General features: G+C 35.8%; 3 protein-coding genes across 6 annotated transcripts; 1 reads left to right on the top strand and 2 right to left on the bottom strand.

Moving 5' to 3' along the window:
* Positions 1–3634: 3634 nt before the first annotated feature.
* On the top strand, positions 3635–4903 carry LOC137709256 (ethylene-responsive transcription factor ERN1-like). Its single transcript, XM_068448348.1, has one exon. The coding sequence runs from the start codon at positions 3635–3637 to the stop codon at positions 4901–4903; it is 1269 nt and encodes a 422-aa protein (XP_068304449.1).
* Positions 4904–5874: 971 nt separating this feature from the next.
* Positions 5875–10739, bottom strand: LOC137708215 (SNF1-related protein kinase catalytic subunit alpha KIN10-like). 4 transcript variants are annotated; one of them, XM_068447239.1, is made up of 11 exons: positions 10646–10739; positions 9216–9414; positions 8899–9083; positions 8639–8821; positions 8391–8522; positions 7964–8149; positions 7438–7527; positions 7287–7370; positions 6816–6956; positions 6449–6691; positions 5875–6289 (listed from the first exon to the last, which is right to left on the bottom strand). In XM_068447239.1, exons 2-11 carry the CDS (start codon positions 9403–9405, stop codon positions 6176–6178), a joined length of 1548 nt encoding a protein of 515 aa, XP_068303340.1. In that variant the 5' UTR covers positions 9406–9414; positions 10646–10739; the 3' UTR covers positions 5875–6175. The 4 variants fall into 4 exon arrangements, with proteins under 4 accessions (XP_068303340.1, XP_068303342.1, XP_068303339.1 ...); XM_068447241.1 differs by having other exon boundaries at positions 10544–10692; XM_068447238.1 differs by having other exon boundaries at positions 10532–10689.
* A 1032-nt stretch (positions 10740–11771) lies between these two features.
* Positions 11772–13778, bottom strand: LOC137708437 (uncharacterized). The gene is made up of 3 exons (XM_068447516.1): positions 13565–13778; positions 12653–12939; positions 11772–12117 (listed from the first exon to the last, which is right to left on the bottom strand). The coding sequence occupies exons 2-3, from the start codon at positions 12915–12917 to the stop codon at positions 12038–12040; spliced, it is 345 nt and encodes a 114-aa protein (XP_068303617.1). The 5' UTR covers positions 12918–12939; positions 13565–13778; the 3' UTR covers positions 11772–12037.
* Positions 13779–17769: the final 3991 nt, after the last annotated feature.

The following is a 17769-nucleotide window of genomic DNA, read 5'->3' as shown; positions in this document are numbered from 1 at the left end:
TTCTTTTTATTTTTCAATTTTTAATGGTTTCATGGTTAACTTCAAAATGTGAACAATCGAAAGATTCGGCAGCCTCGGACTTGTTCATCTCTTCCTTTGTCCATGGCCGCCATACAATCCGTTAGATTTGCTACCTGATCTTTTTTAATTACCCTTTTTTGCTTCTTCTTTTGTGTTTACATAGTTGTTTTTTGTCTTAAATCTTCTTCACTGGTGTGTTCTTGCTAATTTGTGCTTTCTCAGATGTCAAATCAACCGTTAACCCAACAAAGTTGCTAACTTCTTAATACTAACCAACCCAACAAAGTTGATAACGGCTTAATGATAATTTATTAATCTTGATGTTTTCGGAAAGTTTGAACGTAGGATCGTAAACGGTTATTCGGAACCCATAACATCTCTGAAATGTCTTACATGGCTTTTAAGAAGCTTATGGTGTAGAAAAAGACATTTTAGTTAAAATGGTTATAAGATTGACATAATTTCTCATTTTAATCATTGAAATTTAAAATCGATAGAAATTGTCACAGAATTTATCCAACATCAATCATTTTGGTCATTGTGTGAAAAATCTTTGTTAAATAACTAAAATGATAAAAATACCCTCAGCTTAATTGTGACATCCCACATCGCCCAGGGGAGTGATCCTTATATGTATATTCCCATCCCTACCTAGCACGAGGCCTTTTGGGAGCTCACTGGCTTCGGGTTCCATGGGAACTCCGAAGTTAAGCGAGTAGCGCGCGAGAGCATTCCCAGGATGGGTGACCCATCGGGAAGTTCTCGTGTGAGTTCCCAGAAACAAAACCGTGAGGGCGTGGTTGGGGCCCAAAGCGGACAATATCGTGCTACGGTGGTGGAGCGGGCCCGGGAAGTGGTGCCCCCCGGGCCGGGATGTGACATTAATAAACAATGGGTCAAAATGATTTGATAAAATTTGAGGGTATTTTTGTCATTTTTCCTTATTTGATGGAAATTTTTCACAGAAAGACCAAAATGATTTAAGGTGGATAAACTTAAGGATCAATTTTATCGATTTTAAATCTCAAAGACCAAAGTAAAGAGTTATGTCAATTTTATGAACCATTTTAGCTAAAAAACCGTTAAAAATGCCACAAAAATATAGTTTCTTTATACAAAGCTTTAAAAAACTAATTAAAATTGAGACTTAGTTCACAACTTTTGTTTAAAAACACATGATTATACAGTAATATATTCAAATTACACTTATCTTGTAATTAAATATGTGCTAGAGTGGGCTGGACATGCTTCCTTGTAGGGGTGGCTTTGTAAAAATCGATCTTCTTAACTTTTTTTCATGAATGATTAGCCTAGTAGGGTTAATTTACTGTGAGGTTATTTACCCAAGGCAATGTAAATTTTGACCTTATATGGCCATGAAAGTGACATAAAACGCGTTGTTCTACAAGTCACATCCAAGATTAAAAAAAAAAAATTAAGAATGTTTGCCCCTTAATTTTTGTCCCATCATAAGAAAGCTAGTGGCCTTAGCTTTAGGAGAAAATCTGGATCCATTGTGTTAGTTTTGGTTGGGATAGGAAGAGCAAATTGGAACTGTCGTCAAATTATTATTTAGAAATTAATCATCGTTTGAAAATACTTTTAAAATGATTTAAAGTACTTTAAAAAAAATGATTTTAGATTTTAAAAATACTTAAAATGCTTCTTCAAAGAACTGATGCTTCTTGTAGGAAGCACTTCATGTACTTTTACAAGATTCACTTGTATTTTTAATAAGGATTGATTCCAAAAATATTTTACCAAAATCATTTTTAATCATGTTAAAGACACTTCCAAATGAGCCTTTAGTGTCGGTATTTCATGAAAAAGGTATGGTAAGAAGACTATCGATTTAAACCATATTTTGTATATCATATGACATGGTTGTTGAAGATTATATTATTATTTAAGCGTTAATTAACGTGCTTATTTTTTATTTGTGACACATCACATTGTTTATGGTCTAAAAATGGTTTACTTAACATTACTCTTCATGAAAATGTCATTGTCACATACATTATTAGTGTTAGTATTATTATTTTTATACGAGCAAAATTGTGGGATGGAGAACTCAAAATGAGAATTGGATAAGTGATCTTGCGTGCAAGGATGAATTCTTTCGATCACTTGTGCTGCAATCCCCTTGTATTAAGGTAATCTTATTGTATATAAATTCAAATGTGACTCTATGCGTTGTTTGATAATCATTTCGTTTTTAGTTTCTATTTTTCACTTTTTTTATTAGAAATAAAAGGAAATGCAACGAGGGAAGGAAGGGTGAACAAGGATAGCAGAACGGTGGTGGAAAGATATAGAAAAATGTACATAGAATGGTACGAAACAAAAAATCTAAAAACAATTTTAAGTAGATTTTCATTTCTAGTTTTATATTTTCATTTCGTATGTCATTTTGTGCATTTCTCTGTCTTCTCTCCTACCAGACTTCCTCCATATCCTTGATTAATCTATCATTTCAGGATTTCTTCTAGGGAAGTGTGGAGTATTAAATTCAGAACGAATGAGTAGAAACTCAATACCTTATCTGTCAGGATATTAGATCACATGCTTCTGGTAGATATTCATTCCTCTAGTAGATGAACTTAAATAAACCCCTAGTTGCCTTAGATGACTTTCAATAAGGGTGGTGATCAATTTGGTGGTAATTTTTTCTAAGCTGGTTTAATTAATATAATTATCCTGTACCGATATGGATCTTCTGCCCCTAATTGTAATTAGCTCACTAAACATATGTTGATCTAATTAGGCTCCATTTGTTGTCCATCTTCAGCATCATTTGATTAATTGTTTTGCTCAATGCTGATGATGCACTTGTAATTGTTTTCATCAGATATTCAATACAAGGGTACAATTAGTCCCTTTCTTTACTTCTATGTTTTTATCTCCTTGGTGCTAAAACGTAACTCACTAATTTTATAAAATATAGTTTATTAAACATATAAAATACATGTAAAAGAAGATACGACTAGTTCAAGCTCACAATTCCATATAATTAATTTTGTGATACATATTTTTAAAATAACAACAGTCTTCTCGTCCTTCTCGAAGGAGGAAAGTTTATTTTTAACTAATGTGACATCGTTTCATCAGATCATAAGATAATCGGGATAATTCATTCTTTTGATGATCATCGAAGAATTATGTCTAAAAAAATTCGTTTCACTTGGAGTCCGTTTAGTCGATCATATGTGTCAAACAAATCAACAGTTATGACAACAAATAACGTCTTTATGATAAATTGGTAACTTGTTTGATACACCCGACTAAGCAATCTCTTAATTAAATGAGTTTTTCTAGAGATGATCATTGGACTGATAGCATAGAAGAGAGATCATATTGGCATCTTTGGCTCGGTCAAATTTAACAGTTGCAGGTCTCTTTCAATTAGGTTATTGTTTATTGCCCGAGATTAATAAGAACAAAGAGATAAAAACAAACGCTATAAGACGATTTCATATTCAATCCTGTGAAAAAATCTTCCTATTCCCCGCATATAAATATGCACATTAGCATCAAAGCCTCCAACTTCAATTAAATCAATCACTTGCAAGTACAAAACATAAACTCAAAAGAACTTAATAGCTAGTAGCTAGAAATGGCAAGGAAGAGAAAAGTTAGTGAGGGAGTGGAAGACAACAGCGCTACTTCAAGTGAGGGAACCATGGGTTGGGATGAGATGGTGAAGGAAGCTTCTGCTGTCGCCGAGCTAGGCGGAGCACGTAGGGCGCGAAAGCGCTTTGTTGGTGTCCGGCAAAGACCCTCTGGAAGATGGGTGGCCGAGATCAAGGATACCATTCAAAAAATTAGGGTTTGGCTAGGCACCTTTGACACTGCTGAGGAAGCAGCTAGGGCTTACGATGAGGCTGCCTGCTTGCTTCGCGGTGCCAACACCCGAACCAACTTCTGGCCTTGCTCCCATTTGCCTTCTTCAACCCCGGCGCTCCCCTCGAAGATCACAAACCTCCTCCTCCAGAGGCTGAAAGCAAGAAACAACGCCAACTCTTGCTCTCCTCCTTCTTCTGCTCCTCTCCCTATCATCAACCACCAACACGATAACAATCTTCACGAACAAGCAGCAAAAACCGAATTGTCTGAAACATACACGGATTTCCTCAACGATCCCGAAGATTACTACATCACAAGCAGCAACAATCATGACATCATCACTGATCATATCAGTGCAAGCAGCATTGACTACATGACATCGAGCTTAGAGTCATGCTTAACTAACAAGGAAACTGATCACATAGAGTACGGTAACTTGAGTGAATTGGTGCAACAGACTTACAGCTGCGGAGATGCAAATTTCGCAGCAGAAGGATCGGAGGAAGATGTTGATCCAGAACAAGAACAAGAAGAGGAAATGAACGGAGATCAAGTTGGAGTTATAGACTTCCAGTTTGTCGATGATATCGGAGCATCCAACTCAAACTGCTACTCTCCATCGCCTTTCGAGATTGCTGAGGAGATAGAGGAGCCGGTTCTGGAGGCTGAGAGCTACACCGACGAGCCTTCGATGCTGAGAGCCGCCATGAAGAGAATGAAGTACGAGAGGAAGTTTTCGGCTTCTCTCTACGCCTTCAATGGGATTCCCGAGTGCTTGAAGTTAAGAATCGGATCGGTGAATGGGAATGGGAAAGGTAGAGGGGTGTCTGAGTGTTTGAGCAACCTTCAGAGAGCGTGCGGTAACAAGAAAGAAGAGGAGGTTGTTGTTACTGTGGGGGCGGCGGGGGAACACCAACGAAATGATTCGAAACAGGAGGAGCAGGGTTCATCAATGGATGTTTCTCTGAGTGGTGATGGTGAATTGTCACTCTGGAGCTCACTTGATCTGCCGCCAATCTGCTTTTTGTCAACTAATTAGTTCTTCTTCTTTCTTTTTCTTTTTTTTTTACCAAATTCATGCTCTAATTTGATTCCACACATCAATCTGGAATTCCATTCTTTGCAATATTTTCTGATATTCTAATATATTTCAAAGAAATAGTGAATTTTATGTAATTCGAACTTTGGGTTCAAACTTCGACCCGATGAAGTAATAATAAAGGAATATGTTTTCCTCAACTCATATTTTTTCCTTCAGTGTTCATTACCTAGTCTTGTTTTTGCCCCTTAATTCCTTTTTTATTATTTTTATTCCAATGTGTAGGAGTACAAAAATCATTTCCTATAATTCTTTAAAAAAATATAACAAATAAAATAAATTAGCAGGTTTTGTTGTATATTTGATTCAATAATTTGGAAATTTTGAGGTTTTGTTTGGTGTGTATTGGACATAAGCTAAAGGGAAAACACATGTTAGACAAACACAACCCAAACTAATAATTTGCAAGATCCTTTTAAAACTAAGCAATTCAAAGAGTTGATGAAATCTCTATCGAGAGCTGTTATTGACCAATTATAATTAGATATCGAACTTTTCATCCATGCGTCGAACTAACACCTAGATGAGCACAACCGCAGTGCAAGTGATTGTTTCTTTTGCACACCACAAGAGATGATAACAAGCAGGCAAAAGTTGATGTAGACGTTTCACCTGAATTGACTGATGATGGTAAATGATTTACAACTACAATAACAGAACTTTATCCCATTAAATAAGGTCAGCTGCATAAATTCTAGAACGCCACTACGTTCAATTTAACACCGAGTATTCCATTAGCTCCAATAACTCTATATCTTTTCTTTAAATTTCTTTCAATATCTTCCCAAGTCTTCCTTTACCCTTTTTGACTTGACTCTCTGTCTCATTATCGCATTTTCTAACCGGAGCATCTGTATGCTTTCGTTGCATAAATAAATTACAGTACTTTGAAATACACTGAATTGTAAGGATATGTTAAAGCATTTCTCCAAGGGAGGTCAGTTCTTTCTTTCATACTAATTTGTGTTCGTAAAGAGGAAAATTCAGGACAGACCCACTTCAAATACCAAACTAGAAATAACTCGGCCTACGCCAGTGTTGAACACTGGCTCAATAACAAAACGATTACCCATATAAAACTGGGGAATGCGACGGAAATAAGTACAGCAGCACAAACTGAAGGACAGATTTTATATACAAATTGCGAGGTTTTTTTTCCCGAGCATCACGATAGATTCGCAAGGGACTTGTTGAAGGCCTAGCTCTTTACCTCTAAAGGACACGAAGTTGGGCAAGGAAAGCAGCACAAAGATCCAAGAAGAGAAACTGCGGACCCTGAACCCTCTGAAGATCAAGCAGGTACTTCTCCGCCGGAGTTTTGAAAAGCTGTTAATACCCAAAACAGCGGCAAAATATGTCAGGATTATGTTCTGGACAGATGCTCGAGCAGTGAACTCCTTTGATACCAAAGACAATGGTAGATTGATGACTGAATGGAACTAGAAAAGGTATGGGATTAGGGAGAGATCTAACAGAAACTCTTACCTGCACTTCAAACTTGACCACATTTGGCATCTTCATAGCACCATCATTTTCGATGATGCTGGACTCATCTCCAAAATAATGGTTACCGTGCACAGGGTTGTCGATCATGCCTTCGTTTTGACCTGGATTGTCAAGAACCCACCTACACTTCATGTTGTAGTGTCCTATCTTCTTCCAACTAACCCGCAATTCTTGTAAAGCTTTAAGGACTTCTGTCATTATTTCACGAGGATGTGCTCGAGACTGGCAATAAAAGGCAGCAATAGATCAACAACAATCATATTAAAGTTTGAACTTCACTCCATTTAACGTCTAGAAGAGTTGCTCCCAAATAATAATACTTAGCCAAAAGCCAAAGAAATTTAACCTGAAGTCCAAGAGCCCATTTCCTTTCAACAGGGAACTGTGGTTTAAAACCCATTCCTTGATACTCCATGTATCCAGGAAGGCGGTGCCCAACAGGTGAAGCAGCAGTCTCACTTTGCTGCATACGATTGAAACCACATTCCTGGACCATATCAATAAAAATGAAACACGAATTGTGCCAAGTCTTAACAGAAACTGAACAGCAGAGAAGATTATATGATGAGCTTGATAAAAACAATTCAAGCTTTTGAATAAATTTGCCCCAATCATGTTACGTAAATCTTGGCCTAAATTATGTTCGTTCACAAATCTATCATATTCCTGTATCAAATGCTGTAAAAGTTCCCCCTAACTTCTTTCTTCTTTCATGTTGTTAGATTATGGCCAACAGGCTGAGTCTTTGGCCTTAAAAGAGAAAATTTTATTTTCTAACCAAGCTGATGGTATAATATCGAAAACGGATGACACATACCACAGTCTCCTGAAACTCAGCTCCAAGATAGCCACTGGATACACGGAAACGGTTGTCCAATAACAAATAGTATGCAACTGTTCCCTGAAACATGATGCAGATAGTAAGTCTCAGTTGGAAAATCAAGAGGATGAGTTCCTAACGTACAAACCTCATTCTGTACTCTACTACGAAGAGACTCAACCAGATGGTTCCTGTCAAATCCCATCTTAACTACCTCCTGAAGAATTTCCTCATCAATCTGCATAAAGAAGGGTGACACTTCAGAACTTATGATATAATATCATGTAACCAAAAGACAAAATCCCAAGTCCTCCCCAAAAGAAGTAAACATCACAACAATAAAAAGGCCAAAATACTGACAATGGACCATAAAAAACAACCACTGTGGATGGCAATCTTGAAAATTGTTTGTGCACATGCACTGGTCTATGCAGCATAAATAAAAACGTGCAATACAAACACAATATGGACATGCCAATACAAAACTGAGAAAAAAATGGAATACAGTGAGCAAGGATCGGCTAATTGTTAACACTTGTTACATTAAACTATGGACCAAAAAACCAAAATATTTCACAATTCCATTTAAACAACATGGCAAATATCACTTGGCACATCTTGAAGAACAAACCAGAACATTTATTATAACTGCAATACAGAAGATACAAGGAAACCTTTTTTGCTTGTTGCAGGGTGTCTGGTGGAGGAACAGCTAAATAACGAGGAAGATGAGCCTGGAACCATGCATGATTTCGAATCTCAGGAATGGTCATTCGCTTCATTGGATCAACTACGAGCATTCTTGGAATCAAGTCTCTTGCACCAGGTGACAAATGACTAGGAAGAGTGTATATCCCACCCTGAAGACAAAATGACGTAGGCTTAGGCCAGATAACTAATCTGCAAGCATATAACTATTTGATTCATGATATGCTATAGCTTGTTTAATATAGATAGTGAATGGAAAATTTGATTGTCAGTGGACACAAAAGCCACAACAGAATTAGATCTTAATATAATTCGAAAACAAAAGGAAAATATATCTGATAAAAACTAAAATATCAATTTTATAGTAAACAAAAGAACCAGATCTAGCAATACCTTTATTTTCTTAAACAAGTTTGGAATATTTTCATCATCAAATGGAAGGGTGCCACAAAGAAGAGCATATAGTATAACACCACAACTCCACACATCCACTTCAGGCCCAGCGTACAGCTTGCCAGATATAACCTACGAAAGATGAGACAGATGTATCATTGGAAAGAGAAATCAAGCCAAGATACGAAAATAATGTATGCAAACTACTTCAAAATAATTTAAAAGACATCTAACTGCAATATTTTTACCTCTGGAGCAGCATAATTCGGGCTGCCACAACTTGTCTTGAGAAAATGGCCATCACGCATTATGTTGCTCAGACCAAAGTCAGCAATTTTCACATTGCATTTGGAATCCAGAAGCAAATTTTCGGGCTTTAAATCTCTATGAACAACCATATTCCTGTGACAATATTCTACGCCAGATATTATCTGCCAAAAAAAATATTAACTCATATAAGAAGCAAAACAATAGTAGAATAAATACAACAAGACAATTGACAAATCACCTGTTGAAAAAAGTTACGAGCTTCATCTTCCTGCAGCCTACCCTTCTCTACTATATAATCAAAGAGCTCCCCCGACTTCACATACTCCATTACGACATAAATGTCGGATGGTGTTTCAATGACCTCATAGAGTCGTATAATGTGAGGATGCATAAACAACCTCAATATTTTGATTTCTCTTCTCACTGCATCAAATTTAAGGGGAAAATGGAAAGATAATACAACCAAGTCCAAATTCTGAATTCAGGACAGAACTCTTAATTAGAAAGGACAAGTAATCAAATTCATCCATCGATTTACAAAGATAGAGGGCTGACCTTTCTCTTCCATTTCCATGTTCTTTATTTTGCGGCGGTTAAGGATCTTGATAGCAACTTTATGTCCAGTTAATGCATGCTCTGCAATTTTAACCTTTCCAAAAGAACCAATACCAAGAGTCTTTCCGAGCTTGTAATTTGGTAAATAAGTATCTGCACCGCTGCCAGCACGGCCAACAGGTCCATCCATTTTCCTAATCTAAACACACAATCGAACATTCAGATAAATGTACAAGAGATAACACCAACAAAATATCATGCCAAGAAGATATCTCTCAGCCATAGACATCCTCATGGTCATGGTTAGTGGGGAGAAACAATAGCGAATTTATGTAATAACTAATAAGAGATGCACCACCATATAATGACGATTAAGGTGACATAGTAATGTCCATATATACTTTTGAAAGATACCTCTTAGTCATTGATCAAATAAAAAATATTGAATATACCCGCATAGATTTTTAAAAAGTAAGAATAAATTCAAGACCCGAGAATTGTATGATACATATCCTCACTTTCAACTGGTTCCTATTTTATTCTTAGTTTAATTGTCCCAACTAATCGCCCCTGGTTCCATATTTCAAACCCTTCTCTCTTTCTACTCCGGCTCTCTACTCTAGCTAACAGTTTGTGATTCTTCAAGTGTACATATAGAATTACTCAAACCCCACCAGGATCGGAAAAGCAAGGCACCACACTTGATTTCACATACTTCATAACAAACATTTAATCTGTAAGTTTGTAAGTACAGATGAAATTCACACTCCAACGTTTTTGTATAGCCAAGGAAATGATAAAAGTAAGCAACTTTGATTGGATCTGTAATTTCACACACTCAAACAACATAAAAAGTTAAAAATTTTCCATTACTCCAACACACCACAAGATAAAAAAGCTATGTATCTTAGAATTGCCCCCCCATCCTCGATTTCGATACATCAGTCATGTAAAAATCCCAAGACACAGTAACAGTAACTTTGAGGAATATAAGCAGGGAAAAAAAAGGAAATTGAAAAACCCCACTTTCAAATTAGAAACAGAAACCCAATCTCGCACAAATCAATCAGTAAAACCTTCAATCAGAATAAATAATAATAATTCCCAATTTTTGCAAATTTTGTAACATTTTCCCCCAATTTTTCCAATGGTTGCCTAATTCCAAAGAAACCCAATAAACCCAGCTGCAAAAGATCTCCGATACCAATAAAATCACAGAATTGGACAATTATACAAACAATCAAAGATTCATGCAATTCAACACAAACACATAATACAGAAAACGAGCGAGAGAAAGTAGAGAGGGAGAGAGTTACAGAAAATTAAACCCGAAATTGAAGTCGCAAATACGCAAGGCGTAAAGGGTCTCTTCGAATTGGATTGAGGAAATTGCAGTCTCAAAGACCCAGAAACTCGAAAAAAGGGATTACCTGTTCGTCTTTATTCTCTCTCGCTACGCTTCCCGACTTTCCACTCACTCCGCCACCATCAACATCAACTCGTATTAATGAAGTTTACTAATCTTAATTAGTTCCTCCTCAAATGACTGATTCGCCCATCGAAGTTCGGTGGAACGACGGTGAAACCGTGAAAGTCACTTTCCGAGGGGGCAAAATGGGGATTTCATATGATTGATTTTGGAGTTTCATATTTTTGGTCTTCATTGGATTTTCAACTGTTTTTACAAATTTTTCTGCCAACTACTTTGACATGAAATCGAAGTTTTAAGTTTAAGCGAAATAACAAATTTGTTAATTCTTAAAAATTTAGTAAGTTATTAATTAATAGAAGATAGCGGAAATGTTTACTTTAGACGAGAAGTTGTGAATCGAATCAATCTAATTTATAAATTTTCAAGTGTTAAACTTAATTAATTAGATATTTAGTTGATTTCATACGCATTCATTCTCTAAATAAGAAGAAAAAAGTAGATAAATTTTTATATCAAATTTCAAAGTAACTTAAACGTTTTTTTTTCGGCATTAACTATAGTAAAAAAGTTTTTTAAAAAATAATTTAACCAAATGTCTTTTTTTTTTTATTTTATAAAGAAGATCAGTTGCTGGTTTCGCCACAACAGTTCATTCTACATGAGGTGAAAAGACTCACAGAAACATTTCAATGTCCTCTAATATGATTCCCTAGTGTCAAGAATTGAACTCAAGACGTCCCTCCGTTGGCCACAATCGTTTAATTTGACCCAATTGATGAATTGATGAGGACTTAAAAATTTTAGGGAGCTGCAACCTATGCAAAAGTTTTAAATAAAATAAAATGTCACACTTATCACACGTTTTATTGCAGAAAGAGTAGATTTTAACCGAGTGAGGATTCCTATGAACTCTATAAACTATAACGTCGATGATTTCTATAAAACATCATTGATTAGGATAGCAGTGATGACATCGTTGATTCTGATCTACTAAACAGACCCTCCATTTTCCAGTTCATTCACCCCTCCATAGCTCCAAGTTTCCAGCCGTTGGCCGGCCGGCCGGCCGCACATTTCTTTCACCCCAACTAGGGTGTTTCATCCTCACAGTTCCAATCAAAACATTGAAAAAATAGGCATAATTTGGCTACATTAATATGAACTACAAACTTCGGCTGGATAAACAGTTTTACAGCCCACAAGCCGAAGAGAAAATCCCAGTACAATGAACTATGAGTGCGAGTGCCACTGCTTCAATAGCAACAAGTCATTTAACGAGAAGTAAATGGAAAAGAAGTTACATACGGATTGTTCATGTGTCCTATACAATATGGATTTTACATGACCGTGTCTCTCACCGCAAGGCATTATTTGGAAAGGCAAAAGAACCCTAGTAGTCCGGAATGGAGGCAAAACGGTATCCTTTTGCACCTCTCCATGCATAATATGCAATTCGTGTCTCATAAAAGCCTGCAGGTCACAATATTTATAAAGAAATCAGTCGGTGAATCGATGACCTGAAACATGTATGAAGCATTTGCATAAGTTAAGACTTGGAATCAAATGAAACCAGTCAGCCAATCAAAGTTCACACAGAATTTCAGAAAACGTCTCCAGATAGCCAATTGCCAGACTCGGAAATACAGTTTACGCTTTACTCCTAAGCTCCAACAGTTACATCTAAAGAAATTCAACATTCTACCAAAGAGAATAGAGGAAATTCAACATAAGAATTAGGGAATTGATATGAGGCTATCGATTTGAGAATCAAGTGCCGTCTCCTCTAACCAAATGATTTAGTTTTCCTCATCTCTAATCGTATGGTGAGGTAATCGATAAGACAAATTTTCCAATGCTTTGAAATGATTCATTAATGTTAAACTCCAAAATTATTGAATCATATATATATAGCATTCAATATATAGTCCGATCAGTCATATAACTCTAAGTTGTCACAAAAGATACGTAAAATTAAAGTCCGGAATGGAAATATCTTTAGGGATACCTGGGAGGAAGGTGAGAACCCCAAGAGCCAAAAGGCCATAGGCTTGAGCCAGCTCCCCTCCCATGTGACCGGTGAAAATGAAGTACGAAAGAAACAGAAGCAATGATCCAAGAGACAGCAGGAAAAGAGCAAGAACTATGGATTTCCACGGGATTTTATCAAAAGACTTTGGCGTATAGTCAAACCGAGGGTCACTGGGGCTTCCATAAACATCATCATCATCCATAGCAAGAGGGCTGTAACGAACATTGCGCCTAGATGCCATCACCAAGGATGTTCAACAAGACCTGAGGATCAGAACGGAGCAGATAACTAAAGCCGTCTCACAACATCCTTAAGGATAAAACGAACGGCCCACCTCCTCGGACAAGGCATATGGGAAAATGAAAAACAACCTCAAACAGCATTTTCAAGTTACAACACTGCAGTTAAGGTGGCATAAAAAACGTCGAAAACCCATAAACCATTTGACAGGAACTTGACAATATAAGATTCTATTTTTTTCTAGGAATTAAGAAATGCAACCAATCAAAGACTATCATTTCGAAATCTATATGATGGCATATAGGATAATGTATACTCCTTCGAACAAGGAAACAAAACTCTGCATACAACAAGCGCACGCAAACATAGAGAAACAGTTTGAAGCACAGATTCATTGGCTGAAACAAAAAATAAACAATTTGCAGAACAGAAGACAATTATGTTCAATTATTCGTTTGAAGATCAAAGTCAATTAAGGTTAATTATAATACAAAATTCAAGCACAAACACAAAAATAAATGAACCAACAAAAGTACTCATCTGAAAAAACAGGACGGAAATAGTAAAACGAAGCATTGGAGGGCCCAAATGGATCCTAAAAAGCAAACCCAGATGCTGAAATTGCAAGAATTCAACGAATCTACTAACCTGAGACTTTTGCCCTTTCAACCGGCGATTGAAAACTTGAAGCTTTTCTGCAAAAATTCTACAACGAGAAGATTGAAACTTTCCTCTTAGTCGGCGAGAAGAAAAAAAACCGAAAAACTTGACAGAAAGGATGGAGATCAATTGGGTTATGGTGAATCAGTAAACGGTGGGGAAGAAGATTCGAAGAAGAGGGCGGAAGGGACCCGGGAAGGAGGGAAGATTTGGGTAACTGGGTTAACGGGCTCGGGTGAGTGAGCTAGTAAATGGGCTATGGTTAAAATTCAGATAAGCCTAGCCAAGCCCACACAATTTAGTGTTCTTGTTTTGTTTTTGTTTTTTCAAAAAATTAAAACACACCTTTTAAATTCCGTTTGATAAAACCATATATACATAGAAGAAATGATGGATACAAGATTGAAAGTAGGAAATAAAGAGGAAAGTGACTAATCATTTTACAGTGTGATTCAAATATCGACATATTAATCAAATATTGACATATAACTTAAGGATAATGTTAGATAGATCAAATTTGCAAACCAAATAACCTGGTTATTAGTTATTAGATTATTACTTAAGTGTTGATTAACGTGCTTATTTCCTATTGATAACACATCATTTGGTTTGCAAATTTGGTTTAAAATTTTAGTCTCCTAGCATTACCCATAAATCAAAAGGCAACTAGCAATTAGTGGAATAAGTTGTAGACATCTAGCTCTTATGACATCTCTAGAGATTATCAAATTTTGTAAGAGTGACCAGTTTAGTAGAGATCAATGCCAACTTATGATAGGTAAAATTAGGTTGGTCATCTTGTTACCGTTGATTTTCCTAAACCTAAACCCTAAATCCTAAACCATTTAGAACACACAGAATGCAACTAGCTAGTTTAGGGCAGCTTAACCAAAAATAAAAAATGCAACTAGGTATATAGCTTTCGTATGAGTTGACTTTATCAAAATGTATGTGAAACGTAAAGACTGAATCGTATATAATTGGCTATGCATGTCCGTATTTGAACCCTGGAAAAGGAGGGAAATTAAATTAGTAGGCATGAGAGGTACAATGGGGAATTATAATAGAGAAAGAAACAGCAAAAGAAAGAACTGGGAAGATCATCTTTAACACACATGAAGTTTCCCAGCAATGTCTTGAACAAACTGGAAGATATATATTTCAGAGAATCCTACTCCATCTCCCCTTTTTTTTCCCTCCCCTTCTATTTGAACGGTCACGGTTAAGTCACGTCAACATTTTATATTAATTTTTTATAGCAAGTGAAAGGCAAAATAAGAGAATGTGAGAGAAGGGAATGGAAAGAGGAAATGAGAGAATCCTAGTCCTATTTCAATATAGTCATTCCAATTAGAAAGGGGCATGTTTAATATATTAAAAGCTTCATCGTTTTAGGGTGCTGGCTTTATATTTATATACATACATATTATATAATGCAGTATAATGCAGGAGACATGCATGTGCAGTGCAGGTAATGATCTTTGATTAATAAACCCACATTATTGCATTATTAAAAAAAAGAGGCTAATTAATTGTGCATGTATATATCCAACTTCTTTTTCTCTGCAATATGCTCGTGCATTTGCGTGCAGGGCACGTGCTTTCTGCACTTTCTTGTGAACATGCATGCATGTCATCGCTACTTCCTTCGTCTGTTATTTACTTTATTGCTTAGAGAGCCACTTCTTTAAATTATATGGGTATATTATCAATTTCCCCCCTAAACTTGTGACCATTGGCCAATTTCCCCCCTGAACTTTAATTTTGGCCAATTTCCCCCCTCAACTCTCATAATTAGTCAATTCCCCCCCTGAACTTTAATTTGGCCAATTTCCCCCCTCAACTCTCAAAATTAGTCAATTTGCACCCTACTGTTAATTTTTTTTTTTTTTTAATTTTCCATCTATTCTTTTCTTAATTTTAAAGCATGTAGAAGAAGAAATAATAACAAAAAGAAATAATAATCCTAAACTCATAGATCAAACCTATTTCAATAAAATGGGTTATTCTTAATAAGGAGTCGAAAATTATGAATAGACTAGCCGTTTTTTTACTAAAGCTCGATTCTCCGCAATTTACTTGAACTTAGCTTTCACTTTTATAAAGAAAATTGTATTCACATACAAAAATTTACACATCAATCCTTTTTGTTATCAATTTTGTATAGTCAAAAATCAAATAAAATTACTCCATACTGATTTATTATGACTAATAATACTATCTATGATAAATTGTAAAATTCTAAATTTTAATCTATTTGTAATAGGATAAAGATATAGGAACATGATTAACATACATCTTATTTAGTTTCTTACACACACTTGTTTAATTATGATCAAATTAAAAATTTAACAGTAGGGTGCAAATTGACTAATTATAAGAGTTGAGGGGGGAAATTGGCTAAATTAAAGTTGAGGGGGGAAATTGACTAATCATGAGAGTTCAGGGGGGAAATTGGCCAAAATTAAAGTTGAGGGGGGAAATTGGCTAATGGTCACAAGTTCAGGGGGGAAATTGATAATATACCCAAATTATATTAGTGATTGATAGGAGAGGTTTAAGGTTCATGTCGTTTTGCCTGTAATGTTGTTTCTCGTCCTAAACCCTAATCTCTTGCAAGTTTCAAGACCACAACCTGGGAGGATTTTGCAGCACTTATGGTCTAAATTTTATCGTAAACTGTACTGCTAGTGTTTTTCGTTAAGCTTTAACTTATATATAATCAAATATTAAACTGCAAATATCTCTAAATATCTTCCAATTAGATCTTGTCTGATACAAAATAGTTTTGTGTTTTCAACTTATCAAGTATTAATTTAGGGATGTGCTATCCACATCATCTTATACTTTTACACACCATTCTCAATTTTGGTCGTTAAATCAAATAAATTGAAGAATATCAAAGAACATAAATTAACAAAACAAGTATGTAAAGTAAAAATAAATGGGTAGAGAGCACCACCCTTGGATTAACCCACGCACTTTTGTCACTGGAGCAAGCAATGCATGCATGCACTCACAAACTCCACTACCTCAAGTCACCATCATGCTTCAAACTTTATAAGCTGCTCTCTTATTTCAAAAGTTGAGTGATAAAATACGTCATAATGTTCGACTTTAGAGGGACTAATAAAGAGGGTAAAAGAGCTATTGGAGCAGTTCTGCTTTATTTCAAATAATGAATCATTTCTAACAACAAATTATTCTAATTAGTTGCAACAATTATTCATTATATGAGAAGTGCGAATATGTACAATATGATTAAGAAGCAAATCATGGTAGTTAACATGATTTGAATTTAGTTTCTTGTTGAATCATTAAAGTAAACTTGTGGTTTGATCCATAATTGAGGTGCGTTGTAGTTCAAACCACATTAATTGACAAAAAGACTTTTCTTACATAGAAAAGCATGGATAGATCATTGTTATAGAAAGTAAAAGAAAATCGAACTTTTCAAGTATGTTCTGAAACCAAGTGCGGCACGTTGAAAAGAGATAGCCATTATATGAGGTGAGTTCTTACCAAGCCATACAAGGATCATAATCATAGGTGGAGATTTCTTTTATTGATGGAATTGATTAGCACTCAAAATAATTAACTTTTGCTTTTCCTAACTGCGGCTGAGATGAATCATCGTATAGCTTTTAGATTGTCTTTTTCGTGTTTGATGTTGAATCTCATAAAAAAGTGACAAATATCTGCGTCTCCATCTCCATCGATTTCCATTCAAGTTAGGTTCATGGCACTCAGTTTACAATTGAACAAAAATGGCACTTACCCTAATAGTAAAACAGCTTTTAGAAAAAGCCCATCTAGCTATTCAGCACTTCCACTGCTTATAGAAGTGCATAAAAAATTAATATGATTGTGACTTTGTGAGGAATAAAGTATATATTGCCTAACAAAAGGGATTCAAAGACCATATAATTTAGTACCCCCGCACGGAACCGGACCCCCTTCTAAATTTAGGAGGCTGAGCCTTTTGAGCAAAGGATCCGGACCGTTGAAATTTGATTCAACGGCTACAAATAAGAGGTCCTCTAAAAATTATAATAATTACAGCCGTTGAATCAAATTTCAACGACCTGTATAATTTGCTCAGAAGACTCAACCTCCTAAGCCTAGGAGGGTATTCGGTTCTCTCCCTCTCTCTCTCTCTCTCTCTCAGTTTTTCTTTTATTATTTTTAATTTC

Source organism: Pyrus communis, chromosome 11 (genome assembly GCF_963583255.1).
Source record: "Pyrus communis chromosome 11, drPyrComm1.1, whole genome shotgun sequence".
NCBI classification, from domain to species: Eukaryota; Viridiplantae; Streptophyta; class Magnoliopsida; order Rosales; family Rosaceae; genus Pyrus; species Pyrus communis.
The sequence above is the reverse complement of the archived record's forward strand: the minus strand, read 5'-3'. Positions and strand labels throughout refer to the sequence as shown.